Below are 24444 nucleotides of genomic sequence, written 5' to 3'. Positions count from 1 at the left end.
TGGCTATGGGGTCTTGCATTACAGACTTAAGACTCAGATGTTTTTTTTTTTAATATAATTTACTGATCACTGTATGCTCTTAAGTGTCATCAGATCTATTTTCTTTTGTTATTATAGATCTTTGTTCATTCTTTTAATTGTATTTCTATTCAATTCTTAATTCAATTCTACTTTATGTTACATTTGTGTATGAAAATGCTTTTGAAAACAGTCGGCGTGTGCTATTGAGGAGGCTGGATCAGTCATTTATGGGGAGGTTTTGTCCAATATTGTCTATTTGGAGTTGTGCACAAGTGAGGCTGTCAAATGAAAGGTGGTGGTGATGAGGATGCCAACTGTTTTGATGAGTGATGGGGTCAAAACCACACATCCATTGTGAACCATTGGTCACATGCCCCCATCCACACACAAACACCCACACACTTCGGCCACCCTTTAATCTGAAACTCAATTGGCACGTTTGACCGCCGCCCTCTGACCCTTCAGACTGTGGGTCACGGAATCCCTAAGCTGCTGGAGAGAGAGATGGAGAGAAAGAGAGAAGGAGAGAGAGAGGAAAGTGGAAACCTGATCAGCTGAGGCACTGAATGCAGAGGACGAAGTACACAATTCCTTTACTTAAATGAAAGTAGATACACCTTGTCAAATATTACTCCAATACAAGTGAAAGTTGCAGAAAGTTAGATTTTTACTTAAGTTGAAGTACAGAAGTACTTGCTTTTAAAAATACTTAAGTATTCAGAAGTACAAGTATGTGTCCATTTTAATGTATTGTAATGTAATTTTTATTTGGTCATTACAGTAATAGGGTATACATCATTTGGTCACTCATACATCCAACAAAAACATTCTACCTATTTTCATAACCTTGCAACTGTTCAAATGGATGCAATAATATAATTTAAATCATTATTTATTCTCTGTTCACAAATCTAAAAACATTTTAACTGCCAAATTCAAAACCAGATAACTTAGTTTTGAGTAGATTATTTATCGTTTAATGATGTATGCTAAAGATCTCAGGTGGTGAATGTCAGGTGATTGTCTAATTTCATTCCAGTTTCACAATGATCATGGAGGATAACCTGGTAAACACCAGACCACTTCTCAAGTCTCAATTGCAAACAGGTTTGTGTAGTTCTCCCAGGCTACATGGAGGATGTTCTGATGAAGAATCTATTGTCACCATCCTTACAGCCAATTCAGCCAAGTTCAAATTGGACTATTGGAAAAAAATTTACTTCAATCGCATTATTGCATTCAAAGACTCATTAAAAGTAACAAATACTTCATGCTCATATTTCAAATGTAGTGGGGTCAAAAGTACAGTATTTGTCTTTCAAATGTAGTGAAGTAAAAGTTTCCAAAAATAGTAATACTCAAGTAAAGTACAGATACTCAAAAATCAAGTAAATGTACTTAGTTAGAAAATAAAAACAAACAAACTCAGCACTTTCTAAATGTTCCAATGCAGTGGGCCAGAGTTTTAACATATGTTCTCATGCTTCAGCTGCTACCCCCTATGCCACCATACTGTGCATCTGTGTGTGTATGAGAAAGAGCAAACTCAGTGTGTGTGTGTGTGTGAGAGAGAGAGAGAGAGCGAGAGAGAAAGTGCACACAAAGTGTGTGTGTTTGTATCCGTGTGTGGTGTCTGTGCGTTTGCGTAAGAGGGCGTGTCAGACAGAGCAACTAAAACAATGGTGTACTTTGGAACTGCCATTACACCAGCAAACAGAGCATTTCGCACCAGCAAAAACAGACACATTTCACAACAACAGGTGTGTGAGACAGTCACAAGAGAAATCAACCCTCCGCAGCAGCACCAGCAAGAAAAATCAATCCACTGCAGACACAATCAGGTAAGTGTCAGGTAAACAAAACTTTCTTCTAAAAAACATAGATATATACTGAAAAATGTTTTTTTGTGTCCATATCACCAAGAGCAAGTTACGGTGCTGTATGAGGCACATCACTGAGGGACTTTATAATTTGAAATAGTGTAACACATCTGCTTAGAAAATGTAAAGACATTCATAAAAGGTTCCCTCTATGAAAGTGTGTGAATGTGCAAGATGGTTTGCCTGTCTGGTGTAGATGGTTTTACTGTGCAAAGGTGCCGTTGGGTTTGTGTACTCTGTGATAATAAATACAGCGTGTGTGGCACTTTCACTCCAGTGATTTGCTCTGCACGCCAGCAATTTCAGTAGCCTCAAATCTATCAATGTTCTTCCTCAATGTGATGGCAATAGCTTGGTTTCAGCTGTGACCTTTATGGGGATAGTTTCTTTGTTTGGGTCTCCTGCCTCTTGCTCCATGATGAGAAAAGGTTGACAGAGGTCAGAGTCCTCAGCCAAGGGCACACTTTATTGGCACAGCAGAACAGATGGGTTGGGGGAATCTTATCTCCAATCATATCCAATGAACTTTCTTAAGTTTAAATGTATAAGTAAATATATTCCATGTCCAAGGTAGACTGCCATGTTTATATGGTTGAGTGAGTGTTATGTAATTGAAGGAACAGAGATGTTTTAAGTAAGCTTCATTAGGTCTTTCAGCAAGTCATTAACAAACACATATGATTGCATGCACACACACACAGATGGGTGATGTGACTGATTTAAATATCCTGAACAGTTTTGTTAGTCTTATAGCAGATGCCAAGAGTTATAACACTAAGCGTGATCACCTCCTTTCTCCTTTCCTACTGTGTCGGTGGATTTATTTGGGGCTAGGTGCCTTTGTGTTGAGCCCTATGCAAGGCATGGTTGTCTCTGTGGAATCCTTCGGTCTAAAACAGGGGCTTTTCTGTTCGCACTGACAAGAGCTTAATCCTCTCACAGCTGTGACTGTTCCTCTCCAGATGTTCTGCTGTCTTAGTGGGAACTCTGATGCTCGGGTAATCCCACACCACACCACACACATATAACCAGACACAAACAGCCATGTGCACACACACACACACACACACATTAATTTACACACAATAAGGTACAAACACACCCACACACGTAACACAGAGACACACTGACACCTTTACAAGACGTTACTCACAGTGCTTATACAGCCCGAATGGCAATCTTTACCACTTCCAAATACTAATCTTTACAATACAAACCTATGAGAGATTTCCACACATTTCTCCTGTTGAATTTTTCACCATGGATTAAAAACAAGGCAAACGACATTTCTCGAAGTCCCAGGGATTAAACATGCTTGTCAACAATCAACTGCCAGCATCTGATACAATCTATTCATATCCCTTGGTTTGGGGCATGCTTATGGGACTGAACTGAACATCCAAATTTGGCATTAAAAACCCATTCCACATTGTCATTGTTATTCATATGATGTCCCCATAAGTTGTTGGCCTCACGCAAAGAAGTCCTGTGGCATAGATGAGGTGGTGGAGATAAAAACAGAGCATGAACAGCTTTACAGCCTGGATATGGGCTATCACACAGCGGAATGTTTCCCCTCCTTGTTGTTTTGCTGTTTAAACTTTGGAGGAAGATCCTGTGCACTCCGCCATGCAGTAAAGCTTCTCGTGACAATTCTATCAGCGAGAAAAAACTCACGCGCCATGCAACAGCTCAATTGATCATAAAGTTATTTTGCATTTTGTGTGTGCAAAGGATTTGTGCATTTTGATGCATTCTTTGATCATAGTTTGTGCACTCAGGCTAGAGAAACTGGTAAACTTTTTAACATGTGATCAGGCACATTGTGTGTATGCAAGAGAGACGTTTAATTGAAACGTGGTAAGGAGGCGTCTCGGGCTGCTTCATATCCGGTTGAGGCTGTTTGAGAGTACACAGGCTCTTGTCATCTTTGGCCGGGGCTTCTCCAACACAAATAAATAAATGCAAAAGCGTTGTGCACCATAAGTAGATTTACACTCATTACTTGACAAGCATGAATAGGGTTTTGCCTTTCTGATTTACTTCCTGTCTGTCACCATGGAGAAGCATACAAAAATGAACATTCATTTGGGCTCCCATTGAGCAATGCTGTTTCCATAGCAACAGAGAGAGAGAGAGTGATGGTTAGCGACAGTGAGACGAAACCAGCAGAGCAAAGGAGAGGGGATAGGTAAGAAAGAGAGAGAGGAAGTGAAAGAGATGGCTAATGCTGTGACTCTGTGAATGTTTGTGTGTGTGTAAGGGAGAAAAATATTGAGACAGAGAGAGATGGGAGGGAGGAGGTGTGCGATTGTGTCTGTGTGAGAGAGAGAATGAGAGAGATGGAAGAAGGATAGTGCAGGAAACAGTGACTGTGTCAGTGGAAGTGGGTGGACATTTTGGAAACACCTCCTGTCCGTTCTCTCGGTGGCGTTCATTCATGCACCGCTCTCGTTAGTGCCTTCCCTCAGGTGAACGAGGTGACAGGAGCAGTACATGTTTTTTTATCAGAGCATCTCCTCTCCCCTCAACCCCCCCCCCCAACACACACACACACACATCCTCCCCAGAGCCTCTACACACACCCTCCCCTCCCCTCCCCACCCCACACCATACACAGACCCAACCCCCTATACTTCACACCCTACATACATCACACACACCACACACACATACGCACACACGGACACTCACTGTCTGTCTGCCTGCCTCTCTCTCTCTCTCTTTCTTCCTCAGATGAGGATTTGAAGATCCACAACGCGGGACTTCTCTCTCGTTTGTAATCAGATGAAAGAAGAGATTATCCTGAGGCAGCCTCCATCTTTTTTTTCTTTATTGCCGGCAGGAGAGAAGGACGACGGTGGTGAAGGAGGAGACTTGACCAGGGGTGGGTGGGGTTTGCCGAGGCAAACGAGTGACTGAGTGTGTGAGTGTTCGTGTGCGTGCGTAAGTGTATCTGTGTGTGTGTGTGTGTATGTGTGTGTGAGAGAGAGAGAAACAAGACGAAAGAGAGAAACAAGACGAAAGAGAGAGAGAGAGAGAGAGAGAGAAAGTGAGAGAGGAGAGGAGAAAGGGGGGTCACCTGTGGATGAGCTGGAGGGAGCAGAGACCGTCTGTCTCTCCACCTTTTCAAGGTCCGCTCTGATGTACACACTGGGAAGGCTGGGAGATGACTGAACTCCGACATTAGTAGGAAACGGCAAGGTGAGCAGGAGAGTCCGGCGTGGAGAGGAGAGGAAGAAGAGAAACAGATCAAAAGAAGAGAGAGAGAGAAGAGAAAACAAGAGGCAAAGGGGAAGACACATTCCTTACTCTTTTCCTTCCTAAGGTAAGATGAACCTCTTTATCTCTTTCCATTTCAGACCACAAAATACAATGCCTTTTGTCAGAGACCACAGATCAGATGTCTGTCAATCAGTCAGGGGTTGAAGGGAGAGGGTGGTGTTGAATGGTCTGGGTGGAGGGGTGGTTGTGGACAACTGTGGGTGGAGGTGCTGGAGGGGAGAGTGGGGGTGGGGGGGTGCAGTGTTACCTTGCGGTGTATTTTTAGCACATATAGGAGAGAGAAAATGCAGACAGGCCTTGAATGAGCCAAACCACACACTGATCACCTGGGCATGTTCCCAGTGAGGCGCCACACGCCTCACACACTCCGTCACACACTCCGTCTCTCTCTCACTCTCTCTCTTTCTATCTTTCTCTCTCTCTCATTCCCTCTCACTCTGCTCTGCTGGCGTCAGAAGCGGTCGGTGTACATTTACAGGCTATGCTGTGCCTCACATGATTACAAACAGTGGCAGTGGTCATCCACACAACAGATCTGTAACATATCGACCTCACCAATTCTTTAAAAAGGAACCACACAAATATCCTGACACAAAGACATGTCATTGTTATACTCATGAGCCCCAAAATGACCCCGCACACGTATATCCTCATATACAGCATATACATACATATTGTCGTTTGTCGTCATATACAGTATGAATGATGTACTTTGGATAACTCCATCGTTCCATATAGAATAGATCTTTATTGTCATTGTCACAGGTACAACGTACAAGTGCTCTCCAGTCAGTGCATCATTCATATTTCAAGATTTTACTCTTCATTCAGCTTTAGTTATCAGTTAATGGCACACACACACACACACACAAATAGCATTCCTGTTGGGTTCTCCCTCACAGGTTGTGTCACTTGAGCTCAGGCGGTGTTGTTGTTCTAGGGGCTGTGGTGCTCCAGCTGCCTCTAAGCTGCCAGAAAGAGCCTGGAGGGATGTCGCGGATAAATTGGCCGTTTCCAAGCCCGCTGACCTCAGCATCTGACTGGCCGCTCTCGGGCCATTAGTCACTGAGTAACAGTCACACCTGCGGCTGTTTGTGAGGCTGGGGGTTGGGGTGTTGTCTGGATTTTGTGATTCCACTGCACTCTGTTTAGGACTGCTTTTCATGCAAGTCTCCTTCTTTCTCTCTCTCCAACTGGTTCCATTTTTTATTCTTCTGTCACTTTCTCCCACTGGATTCAGTCACAGTCCCCATCATGAATCCTATTGGTCGAGGCAACAGCGCTGCATTGTGATTGGTTCTGCGTGGACATGACAGCAGCAGCAGATCACCTGACTGACAACTGCACATAGTGGTGGTGGGGTCAGATAAGCATCATACATTTGGTTGGGGTTATTGTCATTTTTGCTGCTCCATCTTTGGCCTTTTGTCCCTGCGGAGCCCAGACAAAAGGGTAGGAGAGGTGCACCATGGGAATGGTTCTCGGTAGCTCAAAGCCCAAGGCGTTCAGTTCCCTGGGTCGAGTCTCTCTCTGTGTGTGTTGTCAGCACATTGCTCTTTGATAGCTCAACCAGCTCACTAAAAGGCTCTCTGGGATGAGCCCTTACTTAAAGAGCACGTTTGGGTCCAGCTAAACCAGAATCAAAGGACTTCTGAGGTTATTTGGATGGTCTTCTATAAATATATATCTGTATGTGTGTGTGTGTGTGTGTGTGTGTGCTGTATTGGACTTGCTGTTCAAAAGACATTTTTAGATGAGTAAGAGAAACTCTGAGGAGAGACTGCTGGCTCCTCAGCTGGTTTGTTTGTGGTCATACTCCTCCTTTTTTGGCACTCTCTCTACAGTAAAGACTGCTGCCCACTTTTTAACAAAGCGTCACAGATTTAAAGCAATCAAGCAGATTATGAAGTTCAAAAAGCGGTTATCACCCAGTGATATCACTGCAATCATAAAACCATACCATGGACATGAGTCCATGTTGAGATTGTTTGTGGATGAAAAACAAGGCTCACAGGAGGTGCCTCGGCTTGCCTCTTGACACCTGCATGACATATGCCTTTGTTTGATGTCAGAACACACATAGTCACTCACTGGACTGCTTTGTCACCATAGTCAATCCCAAGGCTGCCTTACTTTGCCCATGTAATCTCTGTGACTGGCACAGACAGACCCAGATCTTCACCTAATCTCATCTGTTTAATCTCTAGCCATTGTGAGGAGGAGAGGGCCTCAGTTGTTTGTACCCCTGGCTCGACCCGTTTGCTGCTCTGTAATTTGGTGACGGGGGTCACCGGCTTTTCTGCCTTTGTGGCCTAGTTTGGCTAAGCCTGCCTTGGTGCCCACATCACAAGGTGATTGAGGTGGACAAGCTAGCAGTATGACAACAAACACTGTACAGTCTCAGGCGGGATATCTTGGAGATACCTCCTATGCCACCTGCAAACTCCCCTACAATGATGAATCGTGCATCATTAATTATTAAGTCAGTTATGAACCCTCCTTTACATCATGACAAACCTGTACTTCTGGGCCTGAATTTACTACTGACACTAGAGTATATTTACATTCACATTAAGAATACAATGTCATTTCATTTGAAAGGATCCAACTGGTATCTGGTGTAATAACCATTTTAAAGGTGCATGATGACGACTCATCTTGAAACTAATTAAAGGACACAAAGCTGAATATCAGACATACAGGGCTAGTTTCCTGCTCCTGGATTAAGCCTAATCTACCGTAGGGCTAAAAGAACACTTCAATGAAAATCTGTGCTGAAAAAAGCTTTTAATCTAGGCTCCAGGAAATATTCTCATGATAAACTCTGTGTAATATATTTATATGTAAGTTATTATTAAAAGCCATTGTTTCTTTGATGCATTCAAGGTGCCCTATGGCAGAGAGAGAGTGTCCTGAGTCAGAGCATTACCCATCCGGGGCTTCCTCCCCAGCAGACCCCAGGGTCACCACAGACGCTCTGTCCCTATCCAAGAGCTCCACAGACATGGTGACATCTCCCCATCAACTGGACAAGGCCAACCAGGGCCCGACCGGCGGCGGTTCCTTGCCAACAGACGCCCAGAACGGCGGCAAGCAGACTCTTCGAGTTGGTGCCCACAGCGCTGAAAGCACCCCTGATCACCCAGTGGTCCGTAACGCGGGGAGACCGCGCAGCATGGCAGAGCCGCACACCGGGATGGAAGCACTGCCGCTGTTGGAGGGGGACCTGAACCACCACCACTACCAGCACCAGCTGCCCCAGCATCACCAGCACCATGGCACCCCCTGCTGTGGGGACAGAGGACTGGGCTCCTCCTGCTCCCAGAGGGACCTCAGCGGGCACAGACTGGCCCCCGCCGCCCTGCCCGTGCAGAGGAGCCACTCGGACACGCTGCGCGCTCTGCGGGAGAGTCCCGTCCCGCACCCCCACCCCCACTGTGAATCAACCGCTTCGCCATCTCACCCGGCTCACCTGGCCCATGAAGCCCACTGCTATGGTCAGCAGCCATGCCCGGGCCTGGTGTGCAAGCAGGCTCTTCAGCTGCAGCAGAGTGGGAGTCTCACCACCTCAGCTAGGGGCCCCAGCCCCACAGCGCAGCTCCAGCCTCAACCCCAGCACGGCTGCGTCCCCGTGGTGCCGTCCAACACGCCCTGCGAGGGGGCCGCAGAGTCCTGGCACCCGCACTACGAAGAGGTGGTGTGCTGCGGCCCGTACGGCGTGGCCATGGTGCCCGGGGCGATGGAGGAAACGCTGGCCGCCTACTGCCACCACCAGCCCATCCCCGCCGCCGTGCAGCTGCTGCCGGCGCCGGCACCGCGGGGTCTGCCGGGCGCCGAGGCCCAGATGCTCGCCCTGCCGCGCCTCATCTCCTCCATCAGCGAGACGGGCCTGGACGCCAAGCGCATGCTGCGCTGCTGCAACCTGGACTGCACCTGGCCCAACGCCCCGGCCCTGCACCGCGCCGGCAGCCAGCCGCACGTGGGCGACGAGGGCCACCACCTCGTTCTGACCACTGCCGCCGCCGTCGCCACTAGGGATGCGGGCACCATGACGTCCCGCACGGAGCTGAGGGACGTGGGGGTGCAGGCGGAGCAAGTGGCCAAGACGCCTCCGCCGCTCCACATGTACCCCGAGGTGTGCCTGGCGGACGAGAACGGGGCCGTGAACGGGGCGCCAGCCGCGGGCAAGAGCGGCGCCGCCCAGTCCAAGTCGCCTGTGAAGGAGGTGAAGTGGGACGCGGAGGGCATGACCTGGGAGGTGTACGGTGCCTCGGTGGACCCCGAGGAACTGGGCCTGGCCATCCAGAAACACCTGGAGCTGCAGATCAAGGAGACGGCCAGCCGCGCCGCCAAGCTCTCCCGCCAGAACACCAGCGCCTCGCAGGGCACTGCCGGCACAGGGACCGGCACAGGAACCGGAACAGGAACCGGAACAGGGACCGGCACAGGAACCGGCAGCGATATCGCCGTCCGGCGCAGGAAGAGAGGGGGACTCATGGGATCCCTACGAGGGTCGCTGAGGGGCCCGGGGTGCTGTACGCGCACCACCAATGCCGTGGACTGAGGAGGGGACTCTTCTATTAGACAGTTGTACAGGCAAAGTGGTAGGACATTTTGTAAACATGTAACCTCACAAAATACATGTACACAGTCACACAAAAACACACTAAAAGCTTGTTTGGAAAGCATTTGATTTAGCTGGATGAAACACTGCTACATTTAACAGGACTGTTATAAGATGAAAATTACATTATGTCACATATGGAAAAATATGATGGATTCATTTTTTTGGAGTAGCCAATAGCTCACTGAATTGGTAAGAAGGAGGTTAACTTTGGCTACGACATGTGCCTGTTTTCCTTAGTTTTATGCTACCACACTTAGACAACAGGTTGTCACAAAGGGCTATTGATGCGACATACAGGTAAAGGTATTTGTCATTGTCCTTGCAGTTTCCAGATAAAAACACAATGTGTGAAATTGTACTGAAGTTGGATTGACCGGTACACCAGCTTAAGTTCTAGCAATGTGTGAGTGTTGGCTCTGAGTCTCCCCTCACCAAACCTGAAATACAGCTGATCATGTACTATATTTTTGGTGTACAAATGTCACTATTTTTATTAGGATAATACAGGTTATCAGTTGTCAAATGAAAGTTTATGACTCTCCAGTCTAGAATATAAATGTTTATCTAACTACCATAAAATGACTCTGCTGTTACACTAACACTGGGCAGCCAAAAGTATACCCCTATGTCCAATGATTTTGCCATTGATGTGCCACTTTTTATGTATGCAGTTTACTTACTGATATCAGCATCTGAAAATGACAAACCCTATTCCCTATTCAAATCTATTAGCCATAACAAACTAAATTTGGACCGTAAACACTGGATGATATGATATATTTGAGGTAAGCAAAAAAAGATATTCTGATGATGCAAGGGAAAACAGGATTTGTGAGGTGCCAAAATGCACAGGCTTAATTGTTCTGGCAGATATATTGAACTAGGAAGTTGCCCAGGGTATAATGGCAGCAGTTGTATGGGCCTTTACCCCTTCCCCCCGAGTTTACGCCCAGTAGGTGCATAGCTGCAGGTGATGCATCTGACCTGTTAGTGGATCTCCACCTAGTGCTTCACCTAAGCAGGACACCTTGCCTGATTATGTAAGAGCTATAACTTTACCCACTTCAAATGCACACAATGGCGCAGGATTTATAGTGTGGCTGTGACCTAAAATTAAAGAGTGTTGCATGAAACTGATCCTATCAAAAAGGAAATTTCATTAGCAAGGCGAAGAGGTCTAATACAATTTGTTCTAGGCCACAGAGCTGTCGCAGAAAAGTCTGCATAGGTTCTACAAATAAAATATTAGGCTTTGTAGATTAAAATAAATGTACATGTATATTCAACTCAAGGCTATGAACTCAATCCCCAACATTTCCATAACATTAAGGTGATTTTACCAGAGATAGCACATAATAGTTCAGTTATCGATAAACCTCGGGTTAGGTTAGGTTATGACAGTCAGTCATTCTAAACCAGTTAAACATCCCACACATCAGAAAAGAGATCTATGGTCTGTGATCATTTTAGATATGCAGAATCTAGTACCGGTAGTATTGTTGTAGTTGTGCCCTGACATACATGTACCTTACTGTGCCATTGAGATACTGATGCTTTACATTTTTGGTTAATGGATTCACCCTGGTTGCTGAAAGTATTTTTGAAATATTGAAAATCACCAAATGTACATTTAGCAATTAAGCTATTTTAGAACTAGCCTACTTTGTGGATCACATTTTGAAAATGAAAAGATCCCATTAACTTTGTTAATAACTTAATTGCAGACTAGAAGAGTGAGGGATGTCTTTTGTGTTAGTGTAAAGAGATGTATCAATTGAACACTCTAGACACAATGTCACATTGTCTACGACACACTTTAGCAACAGAGCATGGGCTTGAAAGGCTGGGTTTTGATGTTGGCACTGAGGACAGAGAAGCGCTTTTACAGTCACACTGTGTGAAAGAACAGTGCTGTTTGGCTCAGAATGAAAAGATCTGGCAGAGGTCTGAAACAAATGCTTGCTTCAATTTGAAAAGCTGTTCCTGTCTTTGCACAGTTTGTTTAATGAATCACCAGTGCCACAAGAAAAAAGAGGGAACATTCTGGAAAAATGGAATGCCACTGATGAATAATTATGGCTAGCAATAAATTCTCTGTAAAGCGTTGAGTGTAAGTGTTGCAGCTTCTAGATAATTGGCGTCTGTCTCCTCTGTATTACTGAAGCTGACCTAAGTTAGCTGTATATGTATACAAAGCAAATATTATTCAGTCCAAAAGTTTCAACCTTGGAGTCAATTACAGTCATTGTTTGTTTCTTTGCCTTTTATAACAAGTTTTTGCTACATATTAAAGATGATTTATTTTCATTTCTCTTGACCTCTTGGAAAATTGCATTGACCATGCAGTATCTTTTTCTTTTGTAGGCCTATATGTTTTTTGTTGTGATGTATTATTTTGAAAGATGTATATTTTACTTTCTCAGGGGAGAATTTCCCTCTTTTGTACAGTCCTACCTTGTGTACCTGTTTTTTGTGAACCCAACCAATATGTCCCTACTTTGTTTGACTTTTTTTTTTTAATGTCAAGTCATTTTCTTTCCAAAGATCTTAGAATCAAAGCAATGTTTGTATCCAACCTGCTGAAGCACCTATTATGTATTAGAGAAATTTACTATACATTTCAAAACGTGGTGATATATTTTAGGCTTGTTTAGTATTTATTTTGAAATAAAAAAATATAAAAACTAACATCCTTACCAGGTTTGTGTGTAAATAATGCATGTTCCTTATCATGGGGTTTTGCTATAGTGTAGTATACACACACACACCATCTAGTGGTGGTTTCAGGTTCAACATGGGAAAAGTTTGGAGTCTAATTTATCATTTAGAAAGTACAATTATAAGCCCTACATATTACAAGATTTGTTCATTTGCATCATTTGAACAAACATCTTACAAACATCGCAACATCTTAAATGCCTTGAAGTTACATAATCATTTGATAGGCTATCTTTATCTTCACAATTCATATCTCAATAATATTTCACTAGGATGTAATGGAATATTGATGTAAGCCACATCTGATTTTTATTTTTATTATTATATCTGTTTATCATTAAAATAATTGGACCTATCTGGACTATCAGTTAGCTTCTTAACCTTAGCTTATGTTTCATTAATAAGATTTAATTGTAAATAACAGTTAATATAGACCTATAGCCTACGACTAGTCTTTCAAGCTTGTAGGCTGGTGGTGGAGGGCTCCATTAAGATTTTTACAGCCAATAATGTGTGAATGGAAATATTAGCTTGATGGACCATGGCCATTTAGGCCTACTTATAGCCTATCCTTATAAAACGGATACAGATATGGGACAAAAAAACACAGTTTTTCTCATGTAGCCTACAATACAATGCAGTAGCCTATTTCCATGTCCAAAATATTGCATTTCTCCAGTAGCCTCACCTGAAGTGTTAATATGTAGAGCAATGCAGTTTTCATGTTCAAATGATTGTACATATTAACTACAAATAATCCATTAAAACAGCATTTTTGACACTTGAAGTGGGCTAGTGCAGTTTATGTTTTGTAAGGGTATGCATAGGGCTAACGAAAGGTATATCCTCCACGTTCTCACAAAGCTTGAAGCACACACACAAATCCTATTTATTTAGGTCTAAAACATTTAAATAGTTTAACCTTGGTTAGCCCTTCACGACCTTGCTGTGCCCTTTACTCAGGAGTGGTGAAGGCTTATTCAACACCCGTCAAAGTCAAAACTTTCAGCACATATTTCAATGTTTCAGTGGCTGATTCAGCGACGTGCTACAATATTCCATATCGATAGAGGGCGATAAAGAACTACAAAATACTCTTCCTAACATCGAGTTGTTCACAGAGGTAACATGGCGGCTCCTATGAGCAACGTGGACGAGATAAGGAACAGAGTAATTTTGGGTGAATTTGGCGTGAAGAATGTAAGTCAACAACATCGAGTTGAATATTTTATGTATTACATTTTTAGTAGCTGTTAGTTTCCATGTAGAGCAGTTAAGGCCGGATGACATATAAGTCGACACCTGTGTTTTGCTTCTGTCGCATCACATGTAGTGTAAACATGGCTAGTAGTAGCATGCTTTAGGCTACTAAACTCTTCATGTAAAACTTGCAGTGTACGGGGTACTTTTCATATATTTCCAGTGTTTCCCCGTTGAAGTTTAAACGTGTTTGATCTTTCCAGGTTCATACAACAGACTATCCTGGTAACTACCCTGGGTATGATGACACATGGAATTTTCAGAAATTCAAAAAGGTAGGTTAATGAAATGAGAAGTGTTTTGTGAGGACATACCTTTTACCTGTCGCAAGCTATTACAGCTGCCCTTTTTATGTTGTCTTAGAATTTTAGGATCGACATAGTACAAATGGATGAAAATACTATGGAGTTTGATATGGTCGGCATAGATGCTTCCATTGCCAATGCCTTCCGACGGATCTTGCTTGCAGAGGTATTTACCCATACAAAACAAATAAAACCACGTTTCATTCATTTACATTTTGTGTATTCAGGATACATTTACACTAGCATTAAAGAAGGAGATGGACTTGCCTGTTTACTCTAGATCCCAACAATGGCTGTTGAAAAAGTGTTCATCTACAACAACACATCCATCATTCAGGACGAGATCCTTGCTCACAGACTTGGATTAATCCCCATCAAGGCTGATCCACGTCTCTTTGAATACAGAAATGCAGGTGGAGATTGGCTTGATATTACTATTTTTTGCAAGCCTGGACAGTATACAGAATGTGAACGAGTTATAAAAATGACTTTTTCCCCCCAGGTGATGAAGAAGGCACAGAGATTGACACAATTCAACTCCAGCTTAAGGTCAAGTGCACAATGAATCCTAGAGCTCCAAAGGATTCCGCTGATCCTCGTGAACTTTACCTTAATCACATGGGTGAGTCTTAGTTATTCACTGGTAAATCATCAGCACCTTTATCATGCATTCATATACAAAGGATGATTGATTTTGGTTTACAAGTGAAGATGCCTCTGAGTGAAAACCGATAGCTTAATAATGGCACATAGTTCTCAGCTACTTCTTCTCTATATGCAGACAGGTACTCCTCAAGTTTTTATTGAGCTGATGAGCACTACTCTGGTAGAATGATGAGTGCATATGTCTCTTCCCAAACAATATGATTACATAAAATGTTATGGAGGAGAGATGTAACACACACCAAGATGTGCTGGCTACCGGTGTGTACCGGTATATCTAAAGTAAAAGAAGGAAGGTGCCGCACACTCCGTTTAATAGGCGATAACGTTTCGGCCTGCGCATGCGATCTGATGAAGGCCTTGTAGGCCAAAATGTTATCGCCTATTAAACGTTTTTTCATTTACTCTGAGTGTGCGGCACCTTCCTTCTCTTACTTTACATAAAATGTTATGACAATAACAGTGGTCAGTCTCACTCAAAAACATAACATGAGAGATGGGCCTACATGTCTGTCTCAGGCCTGCATGAGCAGTGCTTAATAGTCTCAGGCCTGCATGAGCAGTGCTTAATAGCTTTACTGTCACCTGAGAAGCATTTTGGTCTAGGTTTAGGCATTATGAATGAAGTGGACTGGAATCATGGCCTGTGTGCCATCTGAAACAGAGTGACTGATGCCACTTAAACTGTGACTTAATGATGGCTCACACTACACAAGTGCAGCAAGATGCACGTGTTTATAATGTAAGTTCTGTACTTCAGCAGGATGAGGTGTAAGTATAAGAACCCTGAAATGGTTGGATTTTGTATGGATTTAGGCTTGTATTCTGTTATTGCCTTGAGAACACCTTAGGGCGATATTTGCATTTCTTGCGGTGATGTTAGCCAGTGTTTTGTTTCCAAAGCACCTCTCTCTACAGTGTTAGGCCATGTTTCCATAGATAACCCATATTCCCATAGTTCTTCTCCCATGGCATTACTCTTGTGCCTAACTGTTCTGTTCTGTACCCATGACCTAGCTGATCTGTAACCTATGCTGTGTTCACCTCAAGTCTACTCCAAAGACATGAAATGGGTGCCTATCGGGAACCAAGCCGATGTGTTTGCGGAGGCCAGTATTGGTCCAGTGTATGGGGACATCCTCCTTGCACAGCTGCGACCAGGGCAAGAGCTGGACATAGTTATGCACTGTGTGAAGGGCATCGGTGAGTTTCATATTCATCCATACCCTACAACATTCATGCACAAACTATATACATATGAAAAAAAGTATCTTACCAATGCAGTTTTTAAAAGTAAATATAGTATTTCAGTATACATAATATCAAATAAAACAGATGTTGTCTTAAAACTGTATGCTCTTCAATGGAATATGTCTATGTATTTGTGAAGAATTTAATTTATTTAACTTAGGTTGTTACTTTCAGTTACATTTTGTCCAACAATAATGACTATGGATGCTTTCGAGCTTTATCTGGAGAAGCTAAATGTGTATGTTATAGACCCTTTCAACAATGAAAACAAAAACAATGCTTGAACGTTCTATTTGGGCCCCAATCTACTTCCTCTGCATTAAGATAACATATGGAATGTTAAAATATGTTATCTTAATGCAGAGGAAGTAGATTGGGGCCCAAATAGAATGTTCAAGCATTGTTTTTGTTTTTATTGTTGAAAGGGTCTATACAACTAAGATCCACTGTCTGTACAGTCGTATTGTGGAGTCAGTGCCAACCCATATACAGTATGTGTATTGACTCCACAGGTAAGGACCATGCCAAGTTTTCCCCAGTGGCCACGGCCAGCTACCGTCTCCTTCCGGAGATCACGTTACTGCAGCCAATCGAGGGGGAGAAAGCTGAGAGGCTGAAGCGCTGTTTCACGCCAGGAGTCATCGAAGTGGAGAACAAAGATGGTAGGAGAGGCTTTCCTACTGAAGTAGAGGGTGGGGAGGGTTTTGCTTTGGGTTTTTGTCAAACTCTTCCTAATATCGTTAATACTGAAATGGGTATATTCATAGAGAGGAGACAACCGTTGTTCACTAAAGGGTTGATTTGTTTGTCAAGTCAAGTTTATTTATATAGCGCATTTCATACACAGAGGTCATTCAATGTGCTTTACATAAACAAAACCAAATAATAATAACAAATAAAAGCATAGAAGGGCAATATAGTCAAAGAATAGTTAAAAAGGTAAAGATCATAATAAAAAGAAAACATAAAACACAAGGTAAAATCATTTAAAAATAGAGAATGATTAAAAAGACACAAGGTAGAATAATTTTCAAGACAGATTCAGAAATTATAACTCAGTTAGCAGTTAGCAGAAAGCATCTGAGAACAGTTTGGTCTTAAGTCTAGATTTAAAACTGGTTAAAGGTTTAAAGGTTTGTTTTATGGCAGTGTTGGCAATGTTGTATGGGTGAGCTCCCCATTAGGACATACACCAAAAATCTATAATAACCATTGATCAGAACCTGTTCTTCCATGTCAACAAAGCCCAAGTTCACCTGTCAGTCAGCTAACCAGGGGCCCGTTTCCCAAAAGCATAGTTGCTAACTATGATAGTAGTGTCACTGCCAAATGTGAGTCTGAAGATTTGGGTTACCAATGCACTTAAGCTTCATATTGTCACATCACGTTTTTCATTTTGGAAAATTAAAAAATGATAGCATATTTGTTAGCTCTTACTAAAATGTGACTGAAATACGATCGAATATCAACACCGTATTTCTGTATCTTTAACATATCTGTAACGTGTGACTCAAGTACTGTCAACTCAGCAACTATGCTTTTGGGAAACGCACCCCTGAGTGGTAAGTGCTGTTATGCAAGGTTCTGCAGGGAGTTATATGTTTAGTATGTCCTTTTGATTGTCCCTCTTTTCACTAACCCTTTTTAAGCCACCTCCATTATTTCCTTTCTCAGGAAAACAAGTTGCTAAGGTGGCCAACAGTCGCCAAGACACATGCAGCAGGGAAGTTTTGCGACATGATGATCTGAAGAATTTGGTGAAGTTAGGAAGAGTGCGAGACCATTTCATATGTAAGTTTATATATTTTTTATTTAGTTTTTTATTTGGGTTTTTGTAAAATGATATATAGATAAATAGATAGATAGATAGTAGGGCTGTAACGATACACCAACCTCACGATTCGGTTTGTATCACGATTTTTGACCCACGGTTCGATATGAATCTCGATTATTATTATTATTTTTTTGGGGGGGGGGGCATTTTATTAAATAACATTTTAATAGCCTCCCTTAGAACACCAGAGGATTACAATATAATATATCTTTTATTTTATATCCTGATATAAAAATATTTTTCTGAATGACTGATATTTATGACAGCACACTTTATGCAGATTAGCCTATAGCCTAGGCCTACTATTTTTTATTACAACTCTACCTCTTTAATTCAGCTGTCTGGTTGAAGCCTGGAAATATTGTAAACAAAGTAGCATATAGCTTAGCCTATCATAGTCTACTGATTGGACTGTTCAGTTTCCCCATGTGTGTTTAAGTTTCAAGGTAATACTTGTTCTCCTTGGGACAGGCCCTTTTGGGAAACGTTGGTATTGAGATGATCAGTCAACTTCAATGCAAGAGTTTTAAACAAATATGTGCAGCATGCTAATGATGCTAAGCGGATTTAATAGTAATTTAGCTAGTCGTCTATGCGTCCTTACTTTCACGATTGTGAATGTTTTATTTAAGTCGCGCGTGTTCATTAAGCAGGAGAGGGAGGGAGACTGAGACCGAGGGAGCGCGAGAGAGAGCGTGGCAAGGAGAGGGGGTTTTCTTCTACTGTTTGGTAAAGTTGCACACATAGTCTACAATGAAAGCAAGGAGAGGTATGAAATTATTATTTATTTATTTATTTGTTTTTGGACAACGTAGGCTACCGATAAGTAAAGCGGGAGTTGTGGGTTGCTTTTGCGGCCGCATAAGCTGCAAAGCACTGCGTGAAACACAGAAAGGGTGTGTCGCGATTCTGCCTTTTCACACCACGACACAGTATCGTGGATATGAATGTCGCGATTTCGGTTTCAAATCGTAAATCGTTACAGCCCTAATAGATAGATAGATGCAGTCATATAAAAGTTTGTTTCCTTCAAAACTAATAATAAAAAAAAAAAAATTACATGTGCTTAGACTTAAGACATTTATTTTATTTTTATTTATTTTTTTATGTTTTTTTTTGGGCTTTTTGCATTTATTATGATAGGACAGTGAAGACAGACAGGAAGTGAATGGGAGAGAGAGATGGGGTGTGATCGGGACATGACCGCAGGTTGGACTCGAACCTGGGTCCCCGTGGGCACTCGGACCCGTATATGGTACGGACGCTGTAGCCTGCTGCGCCACAGCGCCCCCAGACTTAAGACATTTATTAGAAATAGATTATGGTAAGATTAAATGGGGCTACTGGTAAGCATTGCAAATAAAACAGACAGTGTAGGAATGGTCAGAATTAAGTGGGAAGGGTTATATTTCTCCAGTGGTGTTCCTATAAGATTTTATTCCATTGTAAATCCAGCGGAACGAAAAATAAAAGTAATGAACCTGAGCGTTTATCTGGTCAGCACCTTTCGTGCCGGTGTACATTTTAATTTACAAATAAATCAACAAGTACACCCTAGAAGGTGTTTTGCACATTGTTGATTTTAAAGGTTTGTTGTAAAACCCTATAGCTGGCTCCATTTTGCACTATTGTAACCATTTCTCATAAATGTGTCCCTTGCTGTTCTAGTTACATAGACATGTGTATATATTCTGATACTATGATACTGTACGGTTAAGTCTAATTGGGCCAAACTTCTAATTTAAAGTATTATGACTATATATCACAATAGATACTGTTAAAACGTGATATCACGGTCAAGCCATGTGGATTTTACTGGATTTTTTAATAAATCTGTTTTTCTTGTTTTCTTTTTTTAATTAACTCTTCCTGTTTGCGTTTGTTCCCATGTGCAGTCTCAGTAGAGTCCACGGGGATCCTGCCTCCTGACGTGCTGGTTTCTGAATCCATGAACGTCCTCCTGGCCAAGTGCCAGAGGTTCATTAACGAGCTGGACTCCACAGACATGGAGTAGAAGAAGCACTTGGGACCAAAGAGACATTAACCTTGAAGGGTGGAGGAGGAGGAGGAGGAGAAGGAGGATGACGCCGACGACGCCATAGTTGTCTGTGCTGATTTGGCCATAGCTGTTGGATGTCCAGCTACTGTAGGTCTCGGTTACAAGGCAAAAAAAAAGAATCCCATTGCTCACATTTAAGCTGGATCTATCTGACTGAGTTTCATTCACACAATAGCCACTGCTACATGGCAGCAGCCAAAGTCAAGCTTTGTGTTGGCAAACCACTCTGTGATTTGAATTGCTCTCACTGTCAGTCATGGTCTCACATTAACTTTGCATAAGCCGCAGGGGAAGCACCTTCTATATAGCAAAGTGTAATTCTGTATGGCTTTAGTTTCAATTAATTTATGTAAAACTGCCCTGGGAATTATGGCACTGGTATTAAAAAATAGTTACAAATATGTGCAACAAAAGTAACAAAACATTGCAGTTTAGTTCATGAAATGCATCTTAAGCGAATGTGGTGCACTGATGTCTAACGTTATTAGGGACCACTCCAAGTTCTGTGTTAGGCCCTGGCAGGATGTGTTCACTCGACTCAGAGGAAGGCAGTCTGACCTCTTCTGTTCAGAAGGTGCTTGTGTCTGTAACCACCCAGGCATGATATGTGAGTAATGATGGCTCCATGTAAAAAATAAAGGAAAACATTTGTACGTATTCATGAACCATCTTTGGCAAACACTATTCACTTTGTCTGAAACCCTGTCAAGCGGTCTAAAACCACCATCTCTCCAAATACTATGAATAATGCAACACGCGGGCAATAAGTAGGCTCGTCTTAATCAGAATTTGACTTTGGGTAATGCAATATTGCGGACAGCGAGGCTGCGCTTCATCCTCTCCCGGTGGATTGATTGATTGCTCATGTCTGCCTGTTGCACTGAGCGCTACTTAAGTTAATTACTCACCGGGTGCATGTTTCGCGCCACTCCTCTTACACCACTTTAATTACTGCTGAATTGTCTGGCCTCCCCAATTCACCTTAATAATGCAGATGGCAGGCGGGAGAGATTTCATTTCGCTGCCATTTCACTTGTGGTTGGCATTAGAGAAACTCAACACATGGGAGGAAGTCTGGTTTTGAAACAGGAGCCGCACTGCACAAACTGCAAGTGTTTTGGTCTTCTGTCAGATACAAAATGGTGTTCTGGTGTTGACTGTTTAGTGTAAATGGGTTACCCTGTGTTTCCTAAAGCTGATGATACACAGGGCAACGTTTTGAGCAACATTGCTGGGCAGTGTTCCTAAGTATTGTTGTTCTGGCACGTTCTCGTCAATATTGGGCCACAATCGTTTTTCTGGAGAGCTCATGATCCAATCAGAACACATGGAAACAGTTATGTGGTTGCGCAGCAACATTGTCCAAAAAATTGCACCATGTATCATCACCCTTAAGGAAAATCCATTTGACCTAATTAAAGAAAATGTCAGTCACTTTAAGACCACTTTGTCCTAATCTGAGGTAGGGACATTGTGTGTGATATGCAACATTTTTGTTACAAACACTGTTATAGACTACACCTCAGGGAGTTTGAGCTATGGTGATGTTCTGTTATTGTGATTTCCAAGTACACATCTGGCAGTAGTGCTGTCACTGCCGGTAATGACTGCCTATCCAGGTGGGCCTCCAGGTGGGGCCAGTGTGGAGCACACCAGGGCTGGGCTTACTATATAGAGTACCCCACACAACAGCATGGGATCACAGCAAACTGACCATACCAGGATGACCCCCGCCTGCTTGTGAATGTGAATATTTTTTGGAGAAAGTGATGTGTGTTTGTGTGTGTGTGTGTGTGTGTGTGTGTGTGAGAGAGAGAGACATAAAGAGAGAGAGTGTGTGTGTGTGAGGGAGAGAGAAAGAAAGAAAGAAGAGTCTTGGTGGGAGTACATGTGTCCATGTGAGTGAGACTAATTGGGTTTGCATGTACTTGCCTGGTACAAACACAATAAATATTGGAGTGTGTGTGTGTGTCGTACAGGAGATCATTGAAAGTGGGCCAGAGCATCTTTGGAGACTGATGGCCAGCCGTGGGAGGGAGGTGCTGGAGCAGGAAGGCAAGGCTGTGTGTGTGTGTGTGTGTGTGTGTGTGTGTGTGTGTGTGTGTGTGTGTGTGTATGTGTGTGTGTGTGGTGAGGCACATTAAAGTGGGTCACCTTCCAGTAGTGCTGCACTCATCATTAGGACAGTCGCTGCCACTCTGGGGGCCCTGGTTGGCAGGCGCTGAGGCCGCCGGGCACACAGACATCCGCAGAATCCTCCTGACTTCTCTCCTCTTCTCTCCTCTACCCCTGCGTTCCCTCGCTCTCCTGCCTGGCTCATTACTGCGCTGGGCTTTTGGCAGGAAACGGACCCTACCCCTCAAACCTATAAAAAGCAAGAAAGGGAGGGGAGGGTGAGGGGGGGGACCTCATATCCTTTCTGGCTGTAGTTTTTGTTTATAAGGCTTACTTTCCTTCTCAAAGCCACTTGTGGAGAGAGAAAGAATGAGTGAGGGAGAGAAAGGCAGAGAGAGGGGGGGGGGGGTGATTTGTTCAGCATTCTTTTCTCTGTCACCTGCTTTTCTTGCAAACATGTATTTCCTGTGTGTGCTGATCTTGTTGTAGATGTGGAGAGGTCCCCCCTCACCTTTGTTTCCATCTCTAAACGGACGCGATCCTTATCGGCAGCCCTTGAGCAACTGAAGAATCACTGGCTGCCTTTACTTGGACGGCAAAAATGCCATTTAAGTGAATCCAAATGCGCCCTCCTTTTTCTTGAACACAGATGGCAGCACCAAGCCCCCGCAGACCTCAGAGTGTGCATTCCTCTACTATGAGTTTCTCACAAGACCTCTGATTCACTGCCTGTATTTGCCATCCAATGACTCCTGGTCACTTTTTGAATCAGCAGTCAAACTGGACAGTGTAGATCTCCAACACAGCTCTCAAGCCCTCACTCCAGTTCTGTTGGGGACACTTCAGGAGCCCTGGGGCTTGTTCCGACCTGTGTGCATAGTGCCTCTCCCAGATTTTCAACATGAAATTTGCATGGGTGGAAGAATTCAGTTTGAAACAAACAAAATATTTTTGGTGTGTCTTCAGACCCCTGAGCTCCACTGAATCCAAGGAGTGCGTGGGCCCTAGGCAACTCCAAATTCATATTTATGGAAATTTGATTATTACAAAGAGGTCACAGTCTTGAAACCACTTCATCTCACTCCCGCCTGAATTTCTTTATCTCGAAAAATCACACTTCTATGAGCATGGAAATGTTTCCGTTGGTATTGCATATTCGTGTGAATTACCCGTCTCATAACCTTGAGTGAAAGCCTATTTTATTACAAGAAACTTGTTTTTAAGCTTTCACTGTTCTGTCTATTACTTATTTGGCCATTGAGTCACACAGGGACTGTTTCGATTTACACAGCCTCCCTGACAGGAAACAGCCCTGATTCTCTGATCTTCCACAGCTGCAAATTATTGTCACCATCAATAAACCTGACTGCCAAACCGCAACAGAGTCTGTCAGTGAGATTGGACATCGTTCCTTTATTATGCATTCACCTCTGTCTCTTTGATGGAATTGCATAATGGCTCGGGGAGACAGTAACTGGAGGTGATCAGAGAATGTATGAGACAGTGTTGAGTAAGAGTGCAATGTCTCTGACGGCTGTAGGTGCTGCTCATGGTGGGATGTGATCTGATGATGGTGCAGTATTAGTCATATTCCATTTAGCTTGGCGTTCCATTCCTTCCCAGAAGCCTCCTGGGCCTCAATTATCTTGCCGCCGCTGTCACCCTTTTCGGAATCAATTCCTATTACCGATTCATCCCATTGATGTGCGCGGCCCACGATCCTCCTCCTCCCATCGACTAAGCAGTTAACGGGCAGTTTTCCACCCATTTGTCTTATCTGAGACACGTCTCAGCCCTCTCCACCAGCCGATGGAGCTGACCAGCCGACACGCGTCTCTAACCGCCGCCTCCCTCCTGATGGTGGTGCTCAGCTTCCTCCCCCTCCCCTCCCCAGCCCACCCCAGTGTGTTCACAGGTGACTGGGCTCTGGGAGTGAGGAGGAGGTGGAGGGAGTTGCCTGGGTCTGGTGGAGTTAATTGAATCGGAGGCGCCGGTCTGCCTGCCAGGCTACCTTGCCTTGTCTGCCTGCTTGCATTTGCTTGCCCACTCTCTCTCTCTCTGTCTCTGTCCCTCTCTCTGTCTCTCTCTCTCTCTTTTGCCTTGCTGCCTGGAGCTGTGTGCGTTTCCAGGGAGTCGAGCAGAGAGAATAATGCCGTGCCTTGTGTGTATATATGTGTGTGTGTCTGAGTGAGTGAGAGTGTGTACGTGTGCCCCGGCGCTGCTGCTGCTATCGCTGCTCTGCCGTTGCCATAGCGACAGTGCCCTCTCTGGGTACGTGGGGCTGGAGAAGTTGCTCTGGCTCTGCGTCATATTTATTCCAGCGGATCTGTGTGGCGAGGGCTGTCTCCCTCCTGCCTGCCTCCCTGCCTGACTGCCTGACTGCTCGTGCCTCCTCCTCCTCCTCCTCCTCCTGTTCTTGCTCCCGC

At 43.7% G+C, this 24444-nt stretch overlaps 2 protein-coding genes across 3 annotated transcripts; both read left to right on the top strand.

The window, feature by feature from the left end:
* The first annotated feature begins 1744 nt into the window (after window positions 1-1744).
* Window positions 1745-12451, top strand: LOC143124387 (uncharacterized). Of its 2 annotated transcripts, none has more exons than XM_076285863.1 (3): window positions 1745-1862; window positions 4638-5229; window positions 8073-12451. In XM_076285863.1, the coding sequence occupies exon 3, from the start codon at window positions 8080-8082 to the stop codon at window positions 9748-9750; it is 1671 nt and encodes a 556-aa protein (XP_076141978.1). In that variant the 5' UTR covers window positions 1745-1862; window positions 4638-5229; window positions 8073-8079; the 3' UTR covers window positions 9751-12451. The 2 variants fall into 2 exon arrangements, with proteins under 2 accessions (XP_076141978.1, XP_076141979.1); XM_076285864.1 differs by having other exon boundaries at window positions 1745-2899.
* A 1198-nt stretch (window positions 12452-13649) lies between these two features.
* polr1c (RNA polymerase I and III subunit C) lies at window positions 13650-20560 on the top strand. The gene is made up of 9 exons (XM_076285862.1): window positions 13650-13731; window positions 13995-14066; window positions 14155-14262; window positions 14377-14509; window positions 14599-14718; window positions 15810-15962; window positions 16523-16672; window positions 17685-17801; window positions 19740-20560. The coding sequence occupies exons 1-9, from the start codon at window positions 13660-13662 to the stop codon at window positions 19856-19858; spliced, it is 1044 nt and encodes a 347-aa protein (XP_076141977.1). The 5' UTR covers window positions 13650-13659; the 3' UTR covers window positions 19859-20560.
* Window positions 20561-24444: the final 3884 nt, after the last annotated feature.

The sequence above is a fragment of the Alosa pseudoharengus genome, unplaced genomic scaffold, assembly GCF_046254945.1.
Source record: "Alosa pseudoharengus isolate Yale_2024_CS ecotype anadromous, Long Island Sound unplaced genomic scaffold, YU_APseudo_1.1 YU_APseudo_1.1_scf_15, whole genome shotgun sequence".
In the NCBI taxonomy this organism is placed as follows: Eukaryota; Metazoa; Chordata; class Actinopteri; order Clupeiformes; family Clupeidae; genus Alosa; species Alosa pseudoharengus.
The sequence above is the reverse complement of the archived record's forward strand: the minus strand, read 5'-3'. Positions and strand labels throughout refer to the sequence as shown.